Raw genomic sequence first — 23517 nt, 5'->3', positions numbered from 1 at the left:
ACTTCCCTCAATAATTCAGGCTTCTCAATTATTATGCTACTCGACATGCATAAAGGATCTCCGTTTCATGCATTAACATGTAGCGAGCCGCCATTGGTGGACCGACGTGTACGAGAGCACACACCACTACCACTGGCAACGTACACTTTATTTATGCACCCCGTTAAGTCAGCCTCGTACGATCAGCCGCGACCTAATTTATGCGCAGGCGTGCACGGATAAGCAATGCATCATTCTCATTGTCCGCGGCGAATTAAGCGAATCTGAACCCTGAACTGTCAAAATATTTCGCCGTTGCGACAGCGGAAACTCAGATGCATTATCGCGCGTAACACAGATGCGCGCCGCCGCGTTTCATCGAACGTCTGACTGAAACGAAAGCTGTTGGCGAGATTGGAATTTCTTGGGGCCGAGAAAACATGAAAATTTTATTGACAACTTTCTGCGAAGGAATGGGAATTGTTTTTGGATGAACTTAATTAGCCAAAAAGGAAGAGGACACATATATAAAAAAGATATAAAAAAAGATAACATATTTGAGCCACAGATTATAATTCCACTGTCCAACAAAATTTAACTTTTTTTCCGTTGTGTATCACTCAATAGCCACGTCTTATAGATTTTTGTGCGCTGAAAACGAATCCGCAAACCGTTTGTCGCTATCACCCTCAGTTTTTGAGAAATTCGATTTTGAAAAAAATGCAAATGTTCAATTTTGAGCATCTTTTGTGTTCAAACAGTTCAAATTATTCTATAAATCCTCCCGAATGTAACGATATAAGTTATTGTTGCATTATGAACATTTAAATATGTTTAAACAACGATCAAAGGGGAAAGGAAACCCGAAACGCACCAATTTTTGCAGATATATTTCTATATATTTTAAAAACTAAGGATCCAGGAGAAAATCTGACTACGCCACGAGATGCAGCAGACATTTTCCTTTCAGAAACCATCAATAGAAGTGGTAAAACACCCTTTGTTTTCACTACCAAAACGAAAGAGTTTGGCAAAACGTGCGGCGCGGACAGTGATCGTCGTTTAAACATATTTAAATGTTCATAATGCGCCAATAACTTATATCGTTTTATTGAGAAAAAAAACTGCAAATTTTCAATTTTTAACATTTTTTCTGTGGAAACAGTAATAGTTATTCGGTTGCTTGTTTTGCTTCAAATTATTCTCTAAATCAGGGGTGCACAGGGAGCCGTTTTTAGCTCCTAGCTGCGAGCAACCCGCCTGTCCCGTTGCTAAGGTTAGAATCGGTGAGGAGAACTGCAGTAGTGTATATAGCTGGGTTTAAGTCATACCGAATGCACGCACACCAATGCAGTTCCCCTCACCGATTCTAACCTTAGCAACGGGACAGGCGGGTTGCTCGCAGCTAGGCGCTAGAAACGGCTCCCTGTGCACCCCTGGTTTACAGAATAATTTGACGCAACAAGCAACCGAATAACTATTACCGTTTCCACACAAAAATGTTCAAAATTGAAAATTTGCAGCTTTTTTTCAAAATCGAATTTCTTAAAAACTGAGGGTGATGGCCACAAACGGTTTGCAAATTCGTTTTCAGCGCACAAAATTCTATAAGAAGCGACTATTGAATGTTACGGACCAAAATGACTGTTGGACAGTGTTATTAAAAACCCAAGTGTTCCTAAAAAAACCTACCCTTTTCCAAGGCAAATTATATTGCTACACCCACGATCTCTGCGTTGCGCACTTATTGCTCCACGAAATAATAAACATAGGTACCATTGAACAGCAAGGAAAACGAGGAGCCTGAAATAGCAACGCTAAAAGGAACACGAAAATTTCAAGGAGAAGAAGAGATCGTCTGGAACGAGGGATTTTTAAAGTATCGAACAGTAACGAGCCATTTCCATGAAATCGACGTAAAACGATGGCTGGCAGGAGGAGTCGTAAAATATAAAAGACTCGAGGGAGAAGGGAGAAGAAAAAGGAAGCAGCGAAAGGTGAGAGGTGAAAGGTGCAAAGGGCCAAGGAATCTGACGACGTTTTTATTTTGACCGTGCTTTTCGGTGGCCGGCTATCCAGTCGCACTGCAAAGGGGTGGGGTGGGGTGGCGGGGAGGGGTAAAGAATTCCACGGGTGTACAGAGTAGAGGGGATGGCAAAAACGTTAATCGATGGGATTCCACGATTTTCGTCGATATTCTCGAATGGTTCGCGTGCGTCAGACCGTTCTGCAAGAAGTTAAAGGGGACTTTCGTATAAAAGGAAGAGGACCGCGGGGAGGGAGGGTGAAATTCCAGTAACGTTTCCCGTCCCCAGAAGAGTTATGGCTCGGGGGACACGAAGAAACACGGCATGCATTTGCGAGTAACCCGTATAATAGAGCCGCATTGTAGCGATGCCAAATAATTTCGGCGGGTCAAGCCGAAATTTTCGAAATACAGAAATTGCGCGGCTGAATCAAGCTGGAAGTGTCGGGCGGGCGTAAATGGAGAGGTCCAGGTCGGAGGGAGGGATATTTAATGGCAGGCGCAAGAAAATTGCTCCCCTGTTTGCGTTTAACGGAATTCACGTGGAAACGAAAATTGTGACTCTTTTTCATCACGCGCCGGTTTCATCGAATGACCTGGTTCCGCCCGTTGAAACGTTTCCCTAGTCGGCGCGGAATATTATATTATCATGATTGTTGCTTTTTGCGTCGGCTGCTTTTATCGCCTAATTGTCCCTGCTATTTCGTTATTTTTAAAGACCGTTACCTCGACTAAGGCGACGGTGGAAATAGGCGCGTTAAAAGTTCCAAGGTGTCAGTTTTAAAGTAAGTCTTGCGTAACTTGTCTCGAGGAATGGGCGATTAATAACGCGAACGGGTTAATGTTACCGATTCGCGATTTCTGTCGCTTTCATCCCCCTTGGATTTAAATGTATTTTTGGATTTGAATTCGCAGCTCCGAGATAGGGTACGCTGGTTCGCCGCCAAGGGAGGTGCTCACCAGGGGCAGGAGCATAGATTCCGTGGACAGGCCTTTTCATCCGAGCGACTGGGTGGACGTGAACCTCGAAGTACCCAGCACACCGAGGCCAAGCTCCGTGCTCACGAATTTAACCGTCGACACGAGCCTCTATCCCGCCACCACACCGACGTCCAGCTGTAAGCTCGCAATTTATCGTTAGCTCGTATTGCAAGCTGTATCCTTAACGAGAACACGCTCGTACCGACATGTCGGCTGATAAGGACACTACCAGCGCGCATCGTGCCCCGGGAGACGCTCCGGTATTTGTCCCGGTTTTGTAAATAACAACCGTCCCTCCACCCTTGCGGGGAGGAAAACGGGGGTTGAAATTACGCGTTTCGCTGGAAAGTTTCGGCCGGTGCGTTCTGAATATCTTTGGTAGCTATACCGAATGGTCCCATGCGGAACGTGTTTCGGTAGATATCGCGGTAAATCGAGTGCAACCGCTGAGAAAGTTCAGTAGCGCCTTTATGAGAAAAGAAACTAACAATAAGTGATTAGTTGGTGAGACTGGAATTGGAATTTCCAACTACCCTGATAAATGGACCTATTTGGGACGTTGATAGATTCCTTTTTCCTTCAGTTGGATAATAGTAATCGAGCAATCCTTTCCACAGTGTAGCGCAGCGCAATACGTTTAGGGCTGTCTCTCGCCCATCCAGCTTGGTGTACTCAAAGTAATGGTGCTCCTGAAGTAACGATGTCCAAAAACTTACGAAGCGTTGAAAGGACGAACAACATAGGGAAAAAGAGATTTTAAATTTCAAGTGTCGTTATCTCGTCAAAAAATCTCATTATTTGTACTTTTTAAAGCCATGTACACCAGGGATTTTCACGCCCTTTAAGGGGTTATACCCGTTTGAACCCTCGGAAAACGTGCACATTTTGTGGATTTTTGTACAAGTCAACGGCTTGATGAAGATTTCCCGTTTTTTTACTATCTTTACATAGTATTATGAACTACTTAGAAAAAAAGTTTCAGTTAAAAAACTATTGTTTTTCGGAAGTTATGCATACATATCCCAAAGTCTTTCGATTTTAGACGGCTAAACGGTGGGCCTAAAAACTCGCGCTACGTTCAGCCAATTCACTTCCAATTTTGCATGCAGGATCGTAATAATAATAATATTATTATTATTATTATTATTATTAATTTTATTTCGTCTTTATTACTCGTAAAACAAAGGTATAGTACATAAGGAGAAAGTACAGGCGAGTAAAGGCGAGGCCGCAGTATAAACTGTTAATAGGCCTAACCATAACATAAAACTAAACATTAATTAGTACTACGTATACTAATACTAAACATACTTAAAACTAATTCAATAATGAAATATGAGATATGAAATATAAGATACGAAATATGAGATATGAAATATAAGATACGAAATATGAAATATGAAATATGAAATATGAAATATGAAATATGAAATATGAAATATGAAATATGAAATATGAAATATGAAATATGAAATGTGAAATATGAAATGTGAAATATGAAATGTGAAATATGAAATGTGAAATATGAAATGTGAAATATGAAATGTGAAATATGAAATGTGAAATATGAAATGTGAAATATGAAATGTGAAATATGAAATGTGAAATATGAAATGTGAAATATGAAATGTGAAATATGAAATGTGAAATATGAAATGTGAAATATGAAATGTGAAATATGAAATGTGAAATATGAAATGTGAAATATGAAATGTGAAATATGAAATGTGAAATATGAAATGTGAAATATGAAATATGAAATATGAAATATGAAACAGATAGTAAGAAACAATATACAATGGCGGCGAATGCGAATATAATGCAAGAAGTCCCATTAAATCATCTGTGACAGTTTTCCTTTAATTAATTTCTGAAGATTACCTATTCGTATGAGATCTAGACCGGTACCTCCCCTTAACACTAAAGACCACCACTTGAAACCCTACTATCTTTTATCAACTGACAAACGTTCGCGCTCTGTTCATCAGGTTCCAACCTGAAGGACACCACGCCGGTCCCTCCGCCTCGGCGGAGGAAAAGGAACAAGGGCAGGCCCTTGCCACCGAAGCCCGACGAGACCGCCGAAAACTCGCCGAGCAATTTGAAGGCTACCGAATCGAACGATGAACCGTTGTACTCGTCGGTGAGATCGCCGAAAAGCAGCGGTGACGAGCAGGACGCGGAGGAGGACAAACAGTGCCCGCGCGAGGACGCGAGGAGCGATGGGAGGAGGAGGAAGGAGATTTACGAGCACAAGGTGAGCACGAAGGCTGGGGATTTCCAATGTAGATTCGAATTCGATATTCGCGGGGGTAGGTCTGTTTACACTGTCGTGTAAAAGGCGCCATGATTGGGCGAGAGTGGCGGGAACAGGGAATCTGTGAAACAAATATCAGAGACACTTAAAAAAGTATTTACCAATCGAATCGCCTCGATTGAAATTTCGGTTGGGACTATTCGAGGGGTAGAGTTATTCTGTTTTCATCAAAGAGGAATAGAAGGAGGAGGTATTGTATTCTGAGAAAAGACTTTCCCAAAAATCGAGATGGTAGTAATTCGTAGAAGCGTTTGTATTCCCTTCTGGTTAAACTAGAAAGAAAACCGCGAGGAAGTGCAAAGGCCCGTTTCTTGGAATAAACAAGAGCGGTTTGCTTTATCATCTTCCACGAAAGCTAGAATTTAAACCACCCTTTCATTTATTATTAAAACGAGAAAGTATTTGAACACATCTAAAGGCATCAAGCAGACCTAACAAATTCGAAGAGGCCAAGCACCCAAAAAAACCTAACAAAGGCTTCCTTTTTCCAGCTCAAGGAACAATTATATATCAAATCGAAGCAAAATATTAGGCCGGTGCAAAAGTTCGTTCGCTTTATTCAACTAAAGTCTATTAAAAGCAAATATACATTACACGTTCTTTTAATTACAGTATTATCCTTGGGTATTTTGACGTGTTCGCCACTTTCTGGTGAAACTGCAAGTGCGTTTAGTGAAAAACACATTGCGGTACACTTAATATCACTTAGAAGCGAGCGAAGGAACATTTGCAGCCGCTCTTTAAAAACGTCACAATTCCCCTGCATTTTAACCAGCCTAACCTCCGCACAGGTTAATGGGACCGGAAGGATAATATCGAGCGACATGGTCTCCGGTAAGAGGGCGTCCCACTTGGAGGACAGGAAGTCCTGCACGAGCTCGGAGGCCAGCCAGCATCAGCGCAAGGGAGAGGAGGGCGAGGAGTACGACAGATTCGCGAGGAGCCGGAGCAGCAAGGACTCGTCGACTCCTAATCGCGAGGACAAAGGGGGGCCGATGGATCCTGAGGAGCAGATGAACAGCACCTCGAGGGACACGGAGAAATCGACTGGCAAGGCGAGGACCAAGAACTACAGCACCGTCAGTCTGCCGAATTACGACGAATTGGACGTGGCCAGGCACCAGGCGAAAGGGACGAAGGGCCACGAGGGCGGGGGAGACAGGGCCAAGTCCAGGAGACCCGTCAGGAGCAGCACGGGATCGCTTCCGGCTGAATCCTTCCTCTCGCCCTTTTCCGAGGTACACGACTCCTCTATACAGAGCGCTGGTATTGTTGCTTACACGGGGTTTGCCATGTAAGAGACAAGTTTATGGGAAAAGTGAAAGGGGCCGAGCTTCGCTATTTTTTTTTCTGGTAACAGGGTGGCTTCGCCCCTTGGGGGATGGTCTTTATCCGTGGCACAGATTTCCCCTTTCCTCTGTAGATAATTCAGAGTAGGTATAGATAACTGTTTTGGTACTGTGTGTATCTACGGAGATAGTGTACCAAGCAACAGTGAGATTTAGGAAGTTAAAGAAGAGTGTAGGAAGGAAAGGTCCTTAGGTGCAAACTTCCAATTGCAGTGCTTCGGTACTAGACCACCTTCCACCCTAGAATCTACTCACTCTAATCTTTGTCATGTCATTATTGCTCAGGAAAACTATCCATCTTATTCGCGGATTTTCGAAATGTTTCTCCTAAAGCGCACCGTTTTTACAAAAATAATTTGTTTAAGAAATCGGTAAGTACAACGGAAACTACACTAACATAGTTCATAAAAAAAAGAAATTTGAATTCGGACCTGCTCTTCCATAGTTACACATTCGACAAGCTCGCGTGGGGGGGGGGGGGGGGGGCGGGTTAGAAGATTAAATAATATATTAAATTTATGGATGTTTTTGTATTTTTTTTTTATATAGTCTCTTAAGGCAGCGTACTAAAGATAGGTAATACAATTTTTGTATGAAAACTGTAAATTATTCCTGAAAAAATTTCTTAAAAATGGCTTATGAAATGGCTATATTGAAATTGTATGGAAAAAAATATGGATTATGCTGTTTCATAATTATTTAAGTTCAGATTTCACGTGAAACAACGAATTTTAGAAAACATTATTAATATTTTAGTTTATAACTTTTTTCTAATTGTTTAAACAATTGATAGAACATTTACCATTTAATAGATCTAATTAAAAGAAGTAACTTTTGTCTTGAAATTTCTTTTCTATCTCTTAAAGATTGCGAGTTAGAAATTAAAATCGAAAAATAGCCGAATCTTCAGGGGTCAATTACACCCCCTTAGAGTAAATTTGGGCAGCAAACAAAAATTGCGTTGTAATCAGTAGGAAATTCCCTACATATCCACAAAGTTTCAGAATTTTTTTGAATTTTCGGGTTCGGGATCTTCCCTTGTCAGAGAATTAATCTCCAACGACCAATCGATTCTGTTCCGAATACAACCTCCCACCGCGCGCCCCTGTAAGAATGCTAAACGCTCCAAGATCCCAGCGCCAAAGGGGTGAAACTCTCCGCGAGAAACACGACAGGGGTTGGATAAAGCGCGAATTTATTGTAATCCGCAGAAAACGAGCGTGCGACTGGAGGACTACATACCGAGGCGGGGCAGCCCCGATAACCTATCCCCGTATCAGGTCCTGGAGAAGCTGGACTGCCGAGGGAACAGCGTGGTCGCCGCGCCTTTCGTGAAGTACGACCCGAGTAAATCGGAGGACTGGGACCTCAGCGGTATCGGTAATTGCGAATTGAATCACCAGCCGCCGTTCTCTTTGGAGGTGAGCCCCCGACCCACGTTTCTATCCTGTTTACGTGCTCCCTGGTCGGTAGAGACGATTCTTGCTTTCTGCGAAGGACACTTCGAGGGCCAGCCAGGAGGACCGTCCCCACGAGGCCGCAGACGTCGTCGATTTCTCGGATCGAGGTGGCAAGGGATCCGTGGACGATCGTGGCACAGCTGCGTCTCCAATACTGTTGCAGAAGCCTGAGATGTTCGGAAAAACACGGTCCCCTGTGCTAGGGGAACCTGAATATTCCGAAGTGCTTCCAAATAGGTCGGTAGAGATTATCCATGGTCGGTGTACGGGCGATTAAGTGGACTTAATAGGGGAGCCCTGATGCCAAGTGGTGTAAGTCCATATTCTGGGGTTTAGGGACGTCTGGCGTGGTCTTTCTACCACCACTTGCGGTTGGAAAATGGAGTTTTTGGCTTTGTAGTTACCATTGGACTTACTCTTCTTGACATCCAGTTTTGCGATTTTGTGTTTGTATTACTATAGCAAGCAAGTTAAGTAGGCACTTAATACTGATGCGTTGAGCTGCGCGTTTTCTTCTGCAACACTTGCTTCTATGTAGGTCGCACTTGAGGTACTTCGACCCACCCACGCTGGCGGACAGTTGCAGAATTTCGGCCGCCTGCGAGTCCCCCGGTTCCAAAGAACCGTTTTTCCTGGACGAGGCGAAACATCGTTCAGCTTTAGGTAAATAGACGCCAAATGCTAGAGGGTGTTGGTCCTTGATCCGTTCTGCCTTGGAAAAACACTGTTGCAATAACAAGGCACTGGGGCTTGCTTCCGTGTACCTACAGGGCCAATCTAAATGGCTGTCACGAAATTTCCGGGTTATTTTCTAAGTAACACACTGAAAATAAGGGGAAGATACTGATGAATGTAGATCCACCCCTACCTGCTTTCGAGACACAGTTATTTGGAGTTGCAATACGAATTACCGTAAACTGGGGAACACTGGCAGATTTTTGTAACATTTTGTTAGATGATACTAGCTTTACTACACGGCTTCGCCCGATATTTAGATTATGAGTTTATAAAAAAAAATGTTTTATTTTTTTCTTGTGAAAATAGTCACATTCATCTGGATTAGCTAGGCATAATGAGTTGGGACACATTTCGCGACACCAGAGTTTACCGTTCGAAAGTTTTTAGGTGACAGAGAAACACGCAAATATTTTCTGCTTTATATATTAAGATAAAAGTTACCATTTTTATATTTGCTTTAAGTATCCCGTTATAACATTGCTTCTTTAGCGATTGTACTACGAGTGTCCAAATATGTAAAACTTTTGTTCATTTCCTTCTTCAATGCATGTTAATTAACTGCCAACGTTACTCCGTACTACTAATGTCCCCCCAGTTTACGGTACTTCAGTTTCTCCTTAAAATTGGACCTCAACACCAATGCTTGGAACAAGTTAGCTATTAAGGGGTCAATCTACTTTGAACCGCCGAAAATTTAAGCTATTTTTAAAGATATTTTAACATGTAATGAAATAAATATTTTTGCTATTTATTAAGCCACTTTTATATTATACACAAAAATTTAAAAAGAATTTTTGCAATTTGTTTTAATCGTTTTTTTACAGTGTCAATATGGCACCTAGAAAAAGAGGTATGTTCACGGCGTAGGTGATTTCCCGGCTCGGGCTTATCCGAAACAAAAAAATCCAAAAGATTCATTATCTATATGAGTGTCGCTATAGCCCGTAGCTCGATTAACTAATTTTTGTTGAAAAGTAAGGAAATGGCGCCGGTTTGAGAAAAAGTTTGACAAAACACCCAAAAGGATGTATTTTCGAGTGTTCCATGAGATAAATCTCGGTTATTTGTCGACAAAAATTGTTACTTGAGCTAGGGGCTATAGCGACACTCATACAGATTAAGAATCTTTTGGAATTTTTTCTTTCGGATAAGCCTGAGCCGGGAAATCACGTACGCCGTGAATATACCTCTTTTTTTAGGTGCCATATTGACGTTGTAAAAACGCAATTGAAACAAATTGCAAAAATTCTTTTTAATTATTTTTGTATAACATAAGAGTAGCTTAATAAATACCAAAAAGATAGATTTCATTACACGTTGTATTTATTCAGAAAAAATCTTTACAAATAGCTTAATTCTTCGGCCGATCAAAGTAGAATCACCCCTTATGGGGTTATACCTAGTCAGGCGGCCGAAAAGAGGCGAATATTGTGAATTTTTTTTTGAAAAAGCGGAAGCGTGTATTTTTACAAAACTTTTTGCGCTTAAAAGAGCAACATTTAAAGAACAATTGGTAATTTTTTCGTAGAAAAATATTTGGGATTATAATAAAGTAACAACCGACATCCAAGAAGCATTTTTAAAAATTTGCTTTTGCGGTGAGCACTGCCATTCGGAACCAGATTATCTAAAATCAAAAAACAAAAACATTTCGTTAGCATATTAATGTATCCTCAGGGTGACGGAGAGAATTTTCCAAAATATTAATTTAAAACAAAATGGCGGATATTTGAAGTTGAAATCATGATTTTTTCTCGGGATTTTGAATGAAAAAATCAGGATTTCAACGATAAATAGCCGCCATTTTGTTTTAACTTAATATTTCGGAAAATTCTCTCCGTCAACCTGAGATTTTTTATTTCAGATAACCTGGTTCCGAATGGCAGTGCTCACCGCAAAAGCAAATTTTTAAAAATGCTTCTTGGATGTCGGTTGTTACTTTATTATAATCCCAAATATTTTTCTACGAAAAAATTACCAATTGTTCTTTAAATGTTGCTCTTTTAAGCGCAAAAAGTTTTGTAAAAATACACGCTTCCGCTTCTTCAAAAAAAATTCACAAATATTCGCCTCTTTTCGGCCGCCTGACTAGGTACAACCCCTTAATATTCGCAACATCTAGTCCCAAAATACACCTGCAAGCACTATGCCTCTCATTTGATCTTCAGCTATCCACCAAACTACCACTAACACCCCCCGAAATGCGCCCTCTAATCCCAAGCTTCTCGAATTCGTACCACCGAATAAATCCCTGGACCAGTACGACGAGTGAAATTATCCGGTGGAATTGGAATAATATCGCTGCTTTGAAGCGCACACGCGGATTTTAGCATACGTCCCCGGCTTACGTAGACATCCTCCCGCGTATCGGGTTCGCTAGCGAGTCCTCCAGGTAATGGTCTCCCCGCGACAGAGAGGAGCCAACTATCCGTGTACGTGACTAGTTAAACCACGAGCGTTCCATTTGCCAGATACGATCGGCGGTCGTGGCGAGAAGGGTGTCGGGCCCGATCGATCCAGCGAGTCGAGGATGATCCTCGGCCTGTCGAACGAGAGCGAGCCGGACGAGGACACCTACGAGGCGAAGGAGCTGACTGGCCACGCGGTCGGCCTGGTCAGGACGATATCGGAGGAGTCGCTGCCACACGAGATGCTCGAGGTGCAGAGGATGGACGAGTTCTTCGACGAGAAGTTCGCCAAGGACGCGCACAACCAGCTGAAGAAGAGCCTCGACGAACGAAACACCAAGACACCGCCGCCCAGCCCCGAGCCGAGGATCAAGCCGGAGGCCCTGGACCCCGACCACTCGAGCCTGCTCAAGGTCCTCAAGGAGGAAGCTGCTGAGGAGAGCAACCTGAGCTCCATGACGCCCAGCTTGACCGAGCTGGAGGCGGCTTTGTCGGACATGCTGGAGAAAGAGGAGCCGCAGGATGGCGCTAAGGATGAAGTTAAGATGAATGGCAGCAAGGAAGGAGCGCTCGAGAAGCTGATACAGCCGGAGATCGTTCCCGTGGAGCTCGGCGATTTTAAGGACGACCATTTCGAGGGGGGCCCGAGGATCGAGGCTGCAGGGAGAGCGGGTGATCTAGTGGGCCAGGAATCCAAGCGGAAGAACGAGGCTCCCGTGTCTCTGGGCCAGATCCTGGAGGACAGGAAGCCGATTACCGGAAGGAAGGTCTCGTTCTGCGCCTGGGAGGAGTCGGTGCAGGAGACCGAGGCCGGGGACGATCGGGAATTCACTGAACGTCCTAAGGATTTAGATAAGAACACCGTTTCTCATCCGTACGAGGGCTGGGGGAGGGTGTCGTCGGGCGTGGGGCTGAGGAACGCCGCGGATCTTCCGCCCGAGAAGCCCAGCAGGCTGAACAGGGGTCTGGACGATTTGCTGGAGGTGCCCGAGGTCGTCCCCACACCGCCGCGCAGGAGGAACAAGATCCTCGGCGTCGCGAAGAGGGACATCGGGGGCAACCAAAATGGCGCCGCCATCACCGACGTTTATTCCAACGACAGGCTCATCTGATCGACCCTGGGGCGGCCATTCTTTCAGGGACACTTGAGTGAGAAATTAGTCCAACTCCTTGGGAACGATACTCCGAAGCAGATACAGAGGGACAGGTTGTCTTCGAGGTGACATCGGTGACGGACTCTTGTGTTCCTTGAACTCGACGTGAAGCTTGATTTCACAGGAGAGGAACTTTTGGGGGTGAAGCTTCCTAGAGAGTAATAGAAAACAGTCGACTCGGTTAGCGCGAAGTAGAGCTATCCGATAAGGATTACAAATTTGCAAACTTAGGGACGGAACTGCAAATTGAACAGTCGAAGTGTTGACAGTCGGGGACGTTCGCGGGGATGTTCCAGCGGAGATAATGTCGCGTAGAGGTCACGCGAGTAGCTCGGCCATTTTGTGTGGGTAGTGGCCTGGTAAGTTCGTTCCGTAGTACTGGGAAGTGCATCGAAGTGGTCGCGGGAATTTCTTCGTCTCGGCCGAGGCTTTCTTCCGCGGGAAACTTCCTAACGAACTTGCTGCCGCCGAAGAAAGGACGCGCATCGGCTCCTTCGAAAATCGCGAAACTTTGTCGGTGAAGTTTACCATCGATCGCGGACGGGCGCGCAACACTGCCGTTCAGTTTCGATGTTTAGTTCCGGTCAACAATATAGAGTGTCGCGTCGAATCATTAAAGTGACGTGCCACGTTGCTGAATGAGAAACAGTTGCCAAGTGTTCACTCGCGGTAGGAACTTTGAAACGTGGCACCCAAGTACCTAATTTGAATTTCGGGAAACAGGAACAGGTATTGGGAAATAGAAATTGTAAACTATCAGGGGGAGCGTCTTGCGCACTAATTGGTGGACGAGAATTTATTGGTACACGTTGGTTTAGCTTCGCATCGAATATTAATTGATTAAAGTCTTTGACGGTCACCTTTAACGCCTCTAATGAACTTCGAGTTACCCTGCAAGATTATTTTAAATCACCTCGATTAATGGTAAACGTGAATAATACTATCACCCCTTTTGCCTCGAGAAATATGATAACCCCAAGAATAATCGGTCCCAAACTTCTTACCCTGCAGATACAGTGAGACGCATTAAGGGGAGGTTCCGGTCTAGAGCCCCCAAAAATAGGTGATTTTTAGGAATTAATTAAAGGAAAACTACTATATATAATTTAATGGGACTTTTTGCATTGTATTAAGAATGTCTTAAATTATAGAAATATATTTTTTGTTTTATAATTACTCATTGCAGACGGCACTGAAGAGTCGTTAAAATCAAGGCGTCAAAAAATTGATCCAAATCGGTGGGCGCTGTATCTCCAAAAGTTATTATCCGATTCGACTGAAACTTTTTTTATTTTGAAGATGATTCTTCTGTCTAGGGGGGAAACCAGACAAAATTACAAAATAGTGAAATTTTATAATCTTTAAAGCCGTGGAAAGAGCGAACAGTATAGGGAAAAAGTGATTTCGAACTTCAAGTATCGTTATTTTCTAAAAAAATGTCATTTTGTAATTTTGCCTGGTTTCCCTCCTAGCCAGAAGTGTATTCTTCAAAGTAAAAAAAGTTTCAGTCGAATCGGATAATAACTTTTGGAGATACAGGTCCCACGGTTTGGAGAACACTGTTTCGAGAAAAACGCGTTTAAAGTTTTACGTGAGCGCCGAGTGACCGGGTGTCACCCATGCATTTCCCGCTACTCAAATGCCTATAACTTCGGGAATTTTACGAATTTCAACAAATTCTTTTAAACACATTCTTATTTCCAGAATTACTACAGATACACAATAACATATTTCCAAGTGCCACTGTGTCCGAATATTAATGCGGCTCACTGTATGCCAGAAAATTATTTAAAGTCTAAAATCGTCGGATCTCCTCGAGGGCACCCTTGCAGCAGTCGCATATCTGATCCCCTCGATTAATGACACAAATATATCCCCCAAGATCGATAAATGATCGCCATCACGGGCGAACAGCCAGCTATTCCAGTAATTTGCAAGTTGGGCCGTTCGTCGATCGCTTTTCGCGTGTACGAGCCATCGATATCCGGCGACTTCGTTAGCCGAATATATTCGGTGTCCCACTTGCGACCAACTATTCCGCCGCGTGATGAGATCTGTTCAGAGAAGCTGCGATAAATCGCGATACTATTTCAATGATGCTTTGATGGACGCCCCCGCGTGGCACCAAAATGGCACCAGTAATCGGATGTACGTTCACGGGGGAACGCTGGCAAACTCACTCCTACAGGCTAACCGAATTAATAATCAAAAGAGACAACCGAGTATCCAATGAAACATACCCGGAGCAATTTGCAAGCAAAATTCCAATTCGCCCGTTCAAAATCTACGAATTCACCGAAAGTTCCATTAGAAGATAGAGAAAAGGTGGCGTCTAGCACTCCTCGAAGTACTACCAGCGATTTTATTTGAAACCAGCAGCTCCGTCAAGATGTTCACAAAGTAGCGCAAGTTCGGAATGGGTTTCCACTGAAAACGATTTCATTTCCGTGTAAATTCTTCGCCAGCGACGCTCGAGTCGAACACCAGTAGTTTCCTAATCCCCGTGTTGGAAGTTTGATTTAACATCGTCTCGGTGGTAGCGTCTGAAAATAATTTCGTCGTTGGGGAACAAGTTTCCCCCGTGGACGGGGAACGATAGTAGGGCCGTTTCGCAGCGTTATCGCGATCGGATACTCGATGGGAATATATACGAGCCACGAAGGACGAGCCGACGTCGTCGATTCTTCGAAGGGGGGTCAGTCTTTGGCATTCAGGAAGCAGCTTGTCCGAAGAAAAAGCGGAACGTGATTGGACGCGCGAGAAAGACGAAGTTTCTCGCCCACCGTGGGGTAGCGAAAGGGGTCGGAAAGGTGTGAGGGGGAGGGTCTCGCTTTGGTCGCACCCTCGAGCGAGATTAATCTCGTTGTCGCTGGAGGAAGCTAAGTGCTCGTGACACGGACAGCGTGCAAGCTTCCTTCGGCGTGGCCATCGCGGGAAAAAGGCAACCGTGGTAATTATTCGATGTCCAATCAGATGGGGATGGAATTCGTGCGTGAACTTAGACACTTAAGGCGGATTCAATAAAGAATGTTTCGTTGTACCGCTTCCTCGTTTTTAAATTAAAACCCTTGGTTTATTGCAGAGATGGGCATTATTTAAATAAAAAATTATTTAAATAAAAAAATATTTAAATAAAAAATTATTTAAATAAAAAATTATTTAAATAACGCATCAAATAGAAGAGACTTTATCTTTATTCGGCATCAAATAAAAATAACACAGATTTATTTTTATTTGAAATAAAAATAACACAGAGTTATTTTTATTTGAAATAAAAATAATTATTTTTATTTGAAATAAAAATAATTATTTTTATTTGAAACGTTACAAATAATTTTTTTTTCACGACGTGAATTTATCCGATGGCCACAAATAACTTTTTCTTTGACGGGAATTCATTTTAACCACCAAATAATTTTGTCGTCTTTTCATTCGTTTGTATTTGAAAATTATTTGAAGGTCAAATAACTCTGGACGTAGAGAGCGCGCGCGAGAGAGAGAGAGAGAGAGAGGTGGAGCGTGTGCTAGATGGATAGAGATTGATGACGAGCCACATAATTCGGTTATGCGAGCCTACACGCACACTACTAGAGTTTTCCCCATCCGTTACATGCCCGCAACTTCATTGGCTTCGAGCGCCACCTTCCACGCGACCTTTGGAAGACGCGATGGGCGCTCGTGCTCTCGGACCGCCCACCGGAGCAACGCTGACTCGCAACCCTTTAAGTGAAGTTGAAATCGAATGGAAAGTTAAAAACGAGTGAAAAATTGAAAGTAAACTCTCCTACTGTACGTGTACCATATGCTCTATGCTAATCCCTTACTCGCCACCCGTTCCCTTTCAATAAACACAGTTGACACGAGTTGTACGATCGCGAGACCCGTCTGAAACTTTTACATCCCCATTATTCTAACCTCCTGCCCTCCCCGGCAGCTTGCCGAATTATCCACGAGCCATCACTCCCACGGGAATATCTCGAAGCCCCGCAGGAGCCACCCCCGTCCGGGAATCTGCGCCAGACAAACGCGTAACCAAATACCCAAGCTTCCGTCTGTCAGCCAACCGTCGATACCTGTCGTTATTTCCGGTCACGCGCGCCGGAGCGCGTCGTCCAAGACAGGTTTCGGCTTACCCATTACTTTTTTAATTATCCCTCTCTCCCGCCGCTTCCGCCGTTACGCGCTCAACCGGCCGATCTTAATCGCTTTAAGGGCCGCCGAGCGACCGAGGGAAAGCTATCTGGGCCGGGCGTGTAGATGGAAACGCAGCCATCATCGATGGGCAACGACGGAAGTTGCTCGGTCTAATTATTTCGTGTTTCATTAACCAGACCTACCCCCAGCCCTCTCGGCCCGATCGAGCGCGGAAAACTTTCGAGATTACAGGCGGGGGGGGTGGGCGGACCTTCGACGGAGGGATGACTCGCAGGACTTCTGGTGACTCCGGGACGTTGGCCCACTTTCGAAATAGACGGGCACCCACGAAGTCGTCGGGGATTTATGTAGGTGAATTACGAAATGAGATACGTGCGTTCCAGGAGAGTATCGGTGGTGAAGCTGCTGGCCACGGCTTCTTGGATACTCCTTCGCGGGGGGGATTTTTATTCCTTTGGTCTGGTAAGAATTTAGATTCTAGATATTGGTGTTCTATTGTTTGTAATAAATGCATTTCGGGGGTAGTTGTCGCTGGAGTTCTAGAGTTTCACTTAAAGTTTCGTTCGAGGTTTCGTTTGCTATAACTTCGGTCCCATGAAAGTTATTTGAACGCGGGTTCGATGTGGATTACAGTCGCTTAATTACTACAATTAAAATCGTTGCTCGAGCGGGACTGCTACGAGGGGCACGCTCATTTAAAAAGTATTCAAAGTGAAATGTCTCGGGACGAAAGATAAACGCGGACTTGTTTATTTCGTTACGTGCCTCCTGCCAACCGTGCCTGTTCCATCTCTAACAATTCTCGATAAAGTCAATATTTATGGAATTACGCTGGGTAAATTCAGTTACACGGGCGATCCTGTATGAATAAAATAAAAGCCGGGGAATGGAGCGCGCTTGATTAAACGGTCCCGCGTTTGAAACGGTCGCAAATATAAAAAATTCATCGTGTAACTATTTTTTTTTTTACGCAAAAAGAGAGCAGAGCGAAGTCTACCGTTGGGATTGTTGGGAAAAAATCTTGGGCAACGATCGCTGGGAGGGCTAATTTAAAATTCGCTTTTTTAAATATCGCTCGCAGGATACGCGGAGGCAGGGACTTGCTTCGTCCAAGGGGATTTCGAGACTTTCTTTTTTATTGGAATTCCTCTTTTTATAGCACGGTCGTTGGAAAGGGAGACAGGGAAAATTTCGAGGGGAAAGTGTCGACTGGCCGAGGACCTATAAACCTGTACATAAAATCTGACGTTCTCGGTATTCTGTGAAATTAGCGCGAACGGATTATAGGTTCGGTCTGCTCGTGACACTCCTATTAGTATCGTGGAAGGGAGGGGCGACCGGGAGAATCGCCTGTCCCTTTCTTCTCGTACCTTTTCCGCCCTTCTGTAGGGTCGAGCATAAAGTCGAATCCGAACGTGTGGTCGGTCCGATCGGGCCAGAACTTCTCCTCTGCTACCCTAAATCTTGTTATCACTGCCTCGGCAAATCTCTGAAGCGTCGTTAAAGCTTGCCAGAATAAGTAGGTAAATCGATTTTTCTTGTCACTTGGAGATATTTGAAAATATTGCAATAGACACAGAAAAGATATTGCGAAATACCGGTACGAAGGGAAATGAAGTCCTCCCTTCTTACAAATATCATTAGACAATTTTGAAACACTGTTTGAGGATTCCAAGCGAGTTGAGCATTGATAAAGAATTTTAAATAAATAGATTGATGCTTTACAGTTGTTTTTTTTATATTTTGTATTCTTGCAGAAATAGGTGGAGATATTTGAAAATATTGCAACAGAAACAGAAAAGATTTTGCGAAATACCGGTACGAAGGAAAATGAAGTCCTCCCTTCTTACAAATATCATTAGACAATTTTGAAATATTATTTGAGGATTCCAAGCGAGTTGAGCATTGATAAAGAATTTTAAATAAATAGATTGATGCTTTACAGTTGTTTTTCTTTTTTGTATTTTGTATTCTTGCAGAAATAGATGGATTATCGCGTCTGGCTTGAGAAATTTGCAAACACCGTGGAAGGGTTTGAGGAAATACACAGTTTGCTCTTAACAGTAAGCGCAGAACTTGAGGACAGTAATTTCAGCTGCTAATGGCACGTTCGCACCTTTCCACAGGCAAAGGGTTGTAGTTTGCAACGTCGCGGTATAATTAGAGACGCACCCCTAAAAAGATTCCACTTGGAATTGGGACAAAATTACCGTAAACGTTCTTATGAGGCTTAGGGTTCGCGCACAAGGAAGTCAATTGCTACGATAAGAGCGAGACAATGAGCCACTTTGTCCACGGGACTTAGCTTAATCTTCGACGAAGCGGAGCTGTCTCCAAGTTCGCGCCTCGATGCAGAGGAAAACCTAATCGTCCTCCTTGCATTTCGGCGACACGAGGCGATACGAGGAGATTAACTGGCGAAATTGCCACGAATTTTAATGAAAATGTTCTACGTACCGTTACCCCAATTTTCCTGGATATGTCGAATTTCGAAATCAACACTCCCAGCTACGCTCTAACCATGGATGAGGTGGTAAGCGAAGAAGTAAATGCAATGTGTACCTCTAATAAACAATAAACACTAAGTAATACCAAAATTCTCAAAGGGACGATCTATCGAATAATAGTAATAATAATAATATCGACTTTATGGCATCACAAAATACAAAAGTATTTAGGTTATAAAACCTCGCCTTAGAGACAAAACGATCGACTTAAAGACAGAGAATACACAGAAGAATATACGACTGACAAGGGGATGATCAGGACTGTTCCACACGGATTTCAATCAAATGACAGCGTGGTAAATCTTTACCAATGAAACTTTTGGCGTTTATTTTAGTCACAGATGACCACTCGTTTTTGCAAAAAATGAAGATTAAACTTGCTTTCCGCAGCGCCACAACCATTCTGGTTAATGGATCGTAATCAGAGTTGGGCAAAATGTGATCTAATTACAAATTACAAAGTAGGATAATGTGTAAGCAATTACACAATTACAGTTTAATCGTAAATAATGTGTAATCAATTACACAATTACAGTTTAATTTTCAGTAATCGTTCATTTAGATTGTTGACAAAAACAAATGGTCAACTACCTAAATTAACAGTTACAGAAAATAATGTGTAGTCAATTACACAATTACAGTTTGATCGTAATTTGTAATTTGTAATTAGATTACATTTTGCCCAACTCTGGTCGTAATACTTTAATCTTCATTTTTGTGAAGACGAGTAGCCATCTATCACCACGTATATCTTATTAAATTTCAGAATAAAAGTATACACATAACAAAAGTCAAATATTTAAGTCGAAATTAAAAGTCAAATCATTACTTTGTATATATTAATTGAAACCAAAGTAGAGGTAAATTATTGTTAATAATTTCAACGATCAAAAATCCAATTAAACAGAAATAAAATATAGAACTTCTAATTCCAACCAAAATGTTTAATCATTTATATTTCTAATTTATATAGTTTAAAAAAAACATTATATTTTCAATATAAAATTAATTAAAAAATTTATAAATCCCACTTAAAAATAAAAATTTTTACCTTAATAAATTTATATTTATATGTATCTGTTGGTAATAATAAGCTATTTAAATTAATAGATAATTATTACCAACAGATAAATATAAATATAAATTTGTACAATCAGAATTAAATCAAAAGTTGAAATCGTCCTCCCCTTGCGAGGCTAAGAATTAGAAAAATTTAAGAGAAGTGAGCCGCAATAAAGGCGCGGACATAATCCGCATCCACAATCTCGCTAACCAAAAATCACTAATCCCTTAACAACTGCTCCTAAGTAACCAACCACCAAAGAGGAGCTCGCAGGGTCGCGATAAAATCGTTTTAAAAGTGTGCTTAACAATAGCTACGCAAAACCATCCCGGCCGAAGCGCAATAGAAACCACTCCAGAAGGTGACTTAGGGGTCTAACAATAAAGCCGAGATTAAGGGCGTTAAGCCAGCGGAGGAAGAAGTCGTCGGCCGCAGAGGGTGGCGGCAGGCGACCACCCCCTCAGCCAATGTCCTTTGCATTTCATTCCCGGTCGCTACCTGTCCCCGGGTACCAGGTCTGATACCCCGAATCCCACCGCAGCGCACCCGTTTCTCCCCGCCGTCCCCAGGAACAAAGGGGGCGGGAGAGCGAGAGCAGCGCGAGGTGGCGTTAAGCGGGCAAATTTATGGACTCGGCCAACTATTTAGATAGGCGGATAGAAGCCGAGCGATTTCGCTTTTTGCCAAGTCGCGCGACTGCCTCAATTCCTCCCCCTATCTCTCACTCTCTCTGTCGCCCTGCGATCGCATACTCGAGGAGGCAGCCACCCCCGGCGCGTCCCTGTGTACAGACGCCGAGGCTCTCCGGCCGCGAGCGCAGAAAGTCCCGCGCCTACGTCCGACGCGAATATTTCCACGAACCGTCGTTCCGACCGTCGGTATTCCGGGCTTAATTAGTTTTTCGTCGACGGGTAATCCCGCGGCGGGCGATTTGTCAGCAGGACTGCACAAGTTCTACGCGGCTGGAATTAAGGCGGAGGCCCGTCTCCACTACGTAGGCGGGAGGGTGGCGGTTTTAGGGGCAGCCTAGATTAAGACGATACTTTAAAGGCGGGTAGGCGCGATCCCGTTTCCGGACCTCGCTCACGGAACCACCCCCATCGTGGATTTGTTTTATCGGCGCGAATTCGGCCAAGAAACTGGCATCGGGGCACGGTTTAGCCGGTCCCCGCGCTAAATGCTGCCAGAAGTTTCCGTAGACACCGCGGAACACCCGTATCGGGCGTCGGGGGGTGAGTCGGAGCGGGAGGAGGATACGCTCGCTGTGGATCGAACCAGCAACTTCTGAAATGTTTTGTAATTGTATGCGGTCGTGTCCTGGCCGCTTCAAAGCCGGGGATCCAGGGATCCCTGCCGCTCGGTGATTAATAAGGAATTAGGGACGCTTCGCGGTGGCGGCGACGCGAATTCGAGAGTTCGTAACGAAGTTTCTTGGGCCTTGCGTGCAGAGGCTTCCGGTGGGACTTCGTGGCGATGGAACAGTGTCTTTGGGATAGGGTTTATGAAAAAAACGATTTTTGATAAAACCGGTTTTCGAATTCCACTGTTCCCAAAAAATCGGTTTTCGAATTTTCACAGAAAAATATAATTAAAATACTAAATAAATAGTTGTACTTTTTTTTTAAAATTTCAGTTTCCTTAATATTATGGAATTACAAAAATATAACAAAATAAAACATAATCTATAGAGAACCAAATAATATATATATATATATAAAAAAATTTTATATTAAACGATTTTATTGAAAATGTAGTAAAAACTAAATTAAAACGCACTGAAAACTAAAAAATAATTCTTTTCTTGTACTTCAGTTTTGATGGTGTTAATATCACTTTAAATAAAATCGTGAGTCACGATATTTCATAACAGGATATGAATCACCTTGATACAGAAGCAAACATCGAAATGAATTTGTTGTTAGAAAGTTTTCATTCGCATTAATGAAACAACATATTTTAATTGCGGGTTAATTTTTTTTTTTAAATATTGTATTGTCATCCAAACTACGCACGCCTGCGAAGTTTCAAAACAATGGAATAGTTGGAAGTGGGTTAAATATGAGTTGCCAGATTTGAACCATACAAACATACAAAGAAACATACAAGCAAACATACAAACAAACATACAAAAAAACAGAGGATCGAAGTTGAATAAAATCGGTTAATTATAATAACTAATATCCGTATAAAATATAAATCTTTTAAAAGGTGGTATCCAATTATAAATTTTTATTCCATTTAGTATTTTTTTCTGAAAATAGGAACTTATGAAGAGTAGTTTCACAGTAATCTGTTACCTATTACAATATGCTTGTGTCCGAAGCGATTTCAAGTAAAAATGTTAACGTTTTTAATTAAATAATTAATTCATTTCTGAATATTAATTCTAGTATATAAAACCGGTTTTTAAAATTTAAACCCGGTTTTTTAAATTTAAAACCTGTTTTCGAATTTTACAAATTTATAAATAAAAACCGGTTTTTAAACCCGGTTTTTTGAGATCGACAAACCCTACTTTGGGAAGTCGAATTTTCCTATTTTTCCAAGGGAAGCTTTGTGGCGATAAAAATTGCAGGGATTTGGTGTCATTTTTTACTACCGAAGATGGGGTGGGATTTTAGTGTTACGTGAGATACAGGTGTAAGAGATCTGTTTACAATTTTATTAAAAGAACATACTAAGAATTCAATGGCCTTTAAAGTAGAATCTCGAAAACATTACAATTCCCCTTTCCACCCCTCTGGAGCTTAAAATTGCAAAGAAAACCAGTCGCGGATCGGTACCAGCCACCGTTGCAGCGCGTTAAAACGCTGTACCTCGTTATAAGCTATCTGCGAGTTAAACTGCAAGTAAACTTCTCGCGCACAATTAAACCCGCGGGCGGAAGCGTAAATCTGCGCCCACGTACTCGGACAGTTCCCCATATTTATGCGCTTCATTTCTCGCGATTCCCATTACACCGGCGCAGCGAGAACGAAAAAAGATAAAGGGTTGCTTATAGAGGGGAAATGAAATTTAGCGACACAGCTGCATGCGCGATCATTGGCATTAAGCTTGCAGCGGAGGGGACATCGGGGCCCGTTTCAAACGCCGTCGCGCGCCGGCAGATATACGGGGCCCCGCGCGGACCGTAAAAGTGTAATTCAACTTCGGCGATCGTCCACGAAGAGAAAGGAAGCCCCTAGCCGCGGAGGAAGGAAGCTTCGGCAGGTTCCAAGTATTAAGCTGCTCGTAAAAGAGCTTTTACGCGATCAGACTTTCCCAATGAAAGTTCGCCCCCGCTGGAATCGATCGACTTCGAAGTCATTGGCGACCGCTGTTACAGGCTCTTCGCGAATCATTCGCCGCCCTCGTAAAGGCGCTTTCGAAATAAATTAACA

General features: G+C 43.0%; 1 protein-coding gene across 3 annotated transcripts in view; it reads left to right on the top strand.

Annotated features, from left to right (window-relative positions):
• The window catches only part of LOC143373448 (uncharacterized), a 59383-nt gene extending 43931 nt beyond the window's left edge, over positions 1–15452 (top strand). For all 3 annotated transcript variants that reach the window (XM_076820730.1, XM_076820739.1, XM_076820749.1), the window contains exons 4-10: positions 2921–3123; positions 4975–5243; positions 6095–6541; positions 7864–8073; positions 8150–8349; positions 8651–8775; positions 11322–15452. In XM_076820730.1, coding sequence (XP_076676845.1) covers positions 2921–3123; positions 4975–5243; positions 6095–6541; positions 7864–8073; positions 8150–8349; positions 8651–8775; positions 11322–12370 — 2503 coding nt within the window. In that variant the 3' untranslated portion in view covers positions 12371–15452. The remainder of the gene's footprint in view (positions 1–2920; positions 3124–4974; positions 5244–6094; positions 6542–7863; positions 8074–8149; positions 8350–8650; positions 8776–11321) is intronic.
• Positions 15453–23517: the final 8065 nt, after the last annotated feature.

The sequence above is a fragment of the Andrena cerasifolii genome, chromosome 1 (assembly GCF_050908995.1).
Source record: "Andrena cerasifolii isolate SP2316 chromosome 1, iyAndCera1_principal, whole genome shotgun sequence".
NCBI lineage: Eukaryota > Metazoa > Arthropoda > Insecta > Hymenoptera > Andrenidae > Andrena > Andrena cerasifolii.
The sequence above is the reverse complement of the archived record's forward strand: the minus strand, read 5'-3'. Positions and strand labels throughout refer to the sequence as shown.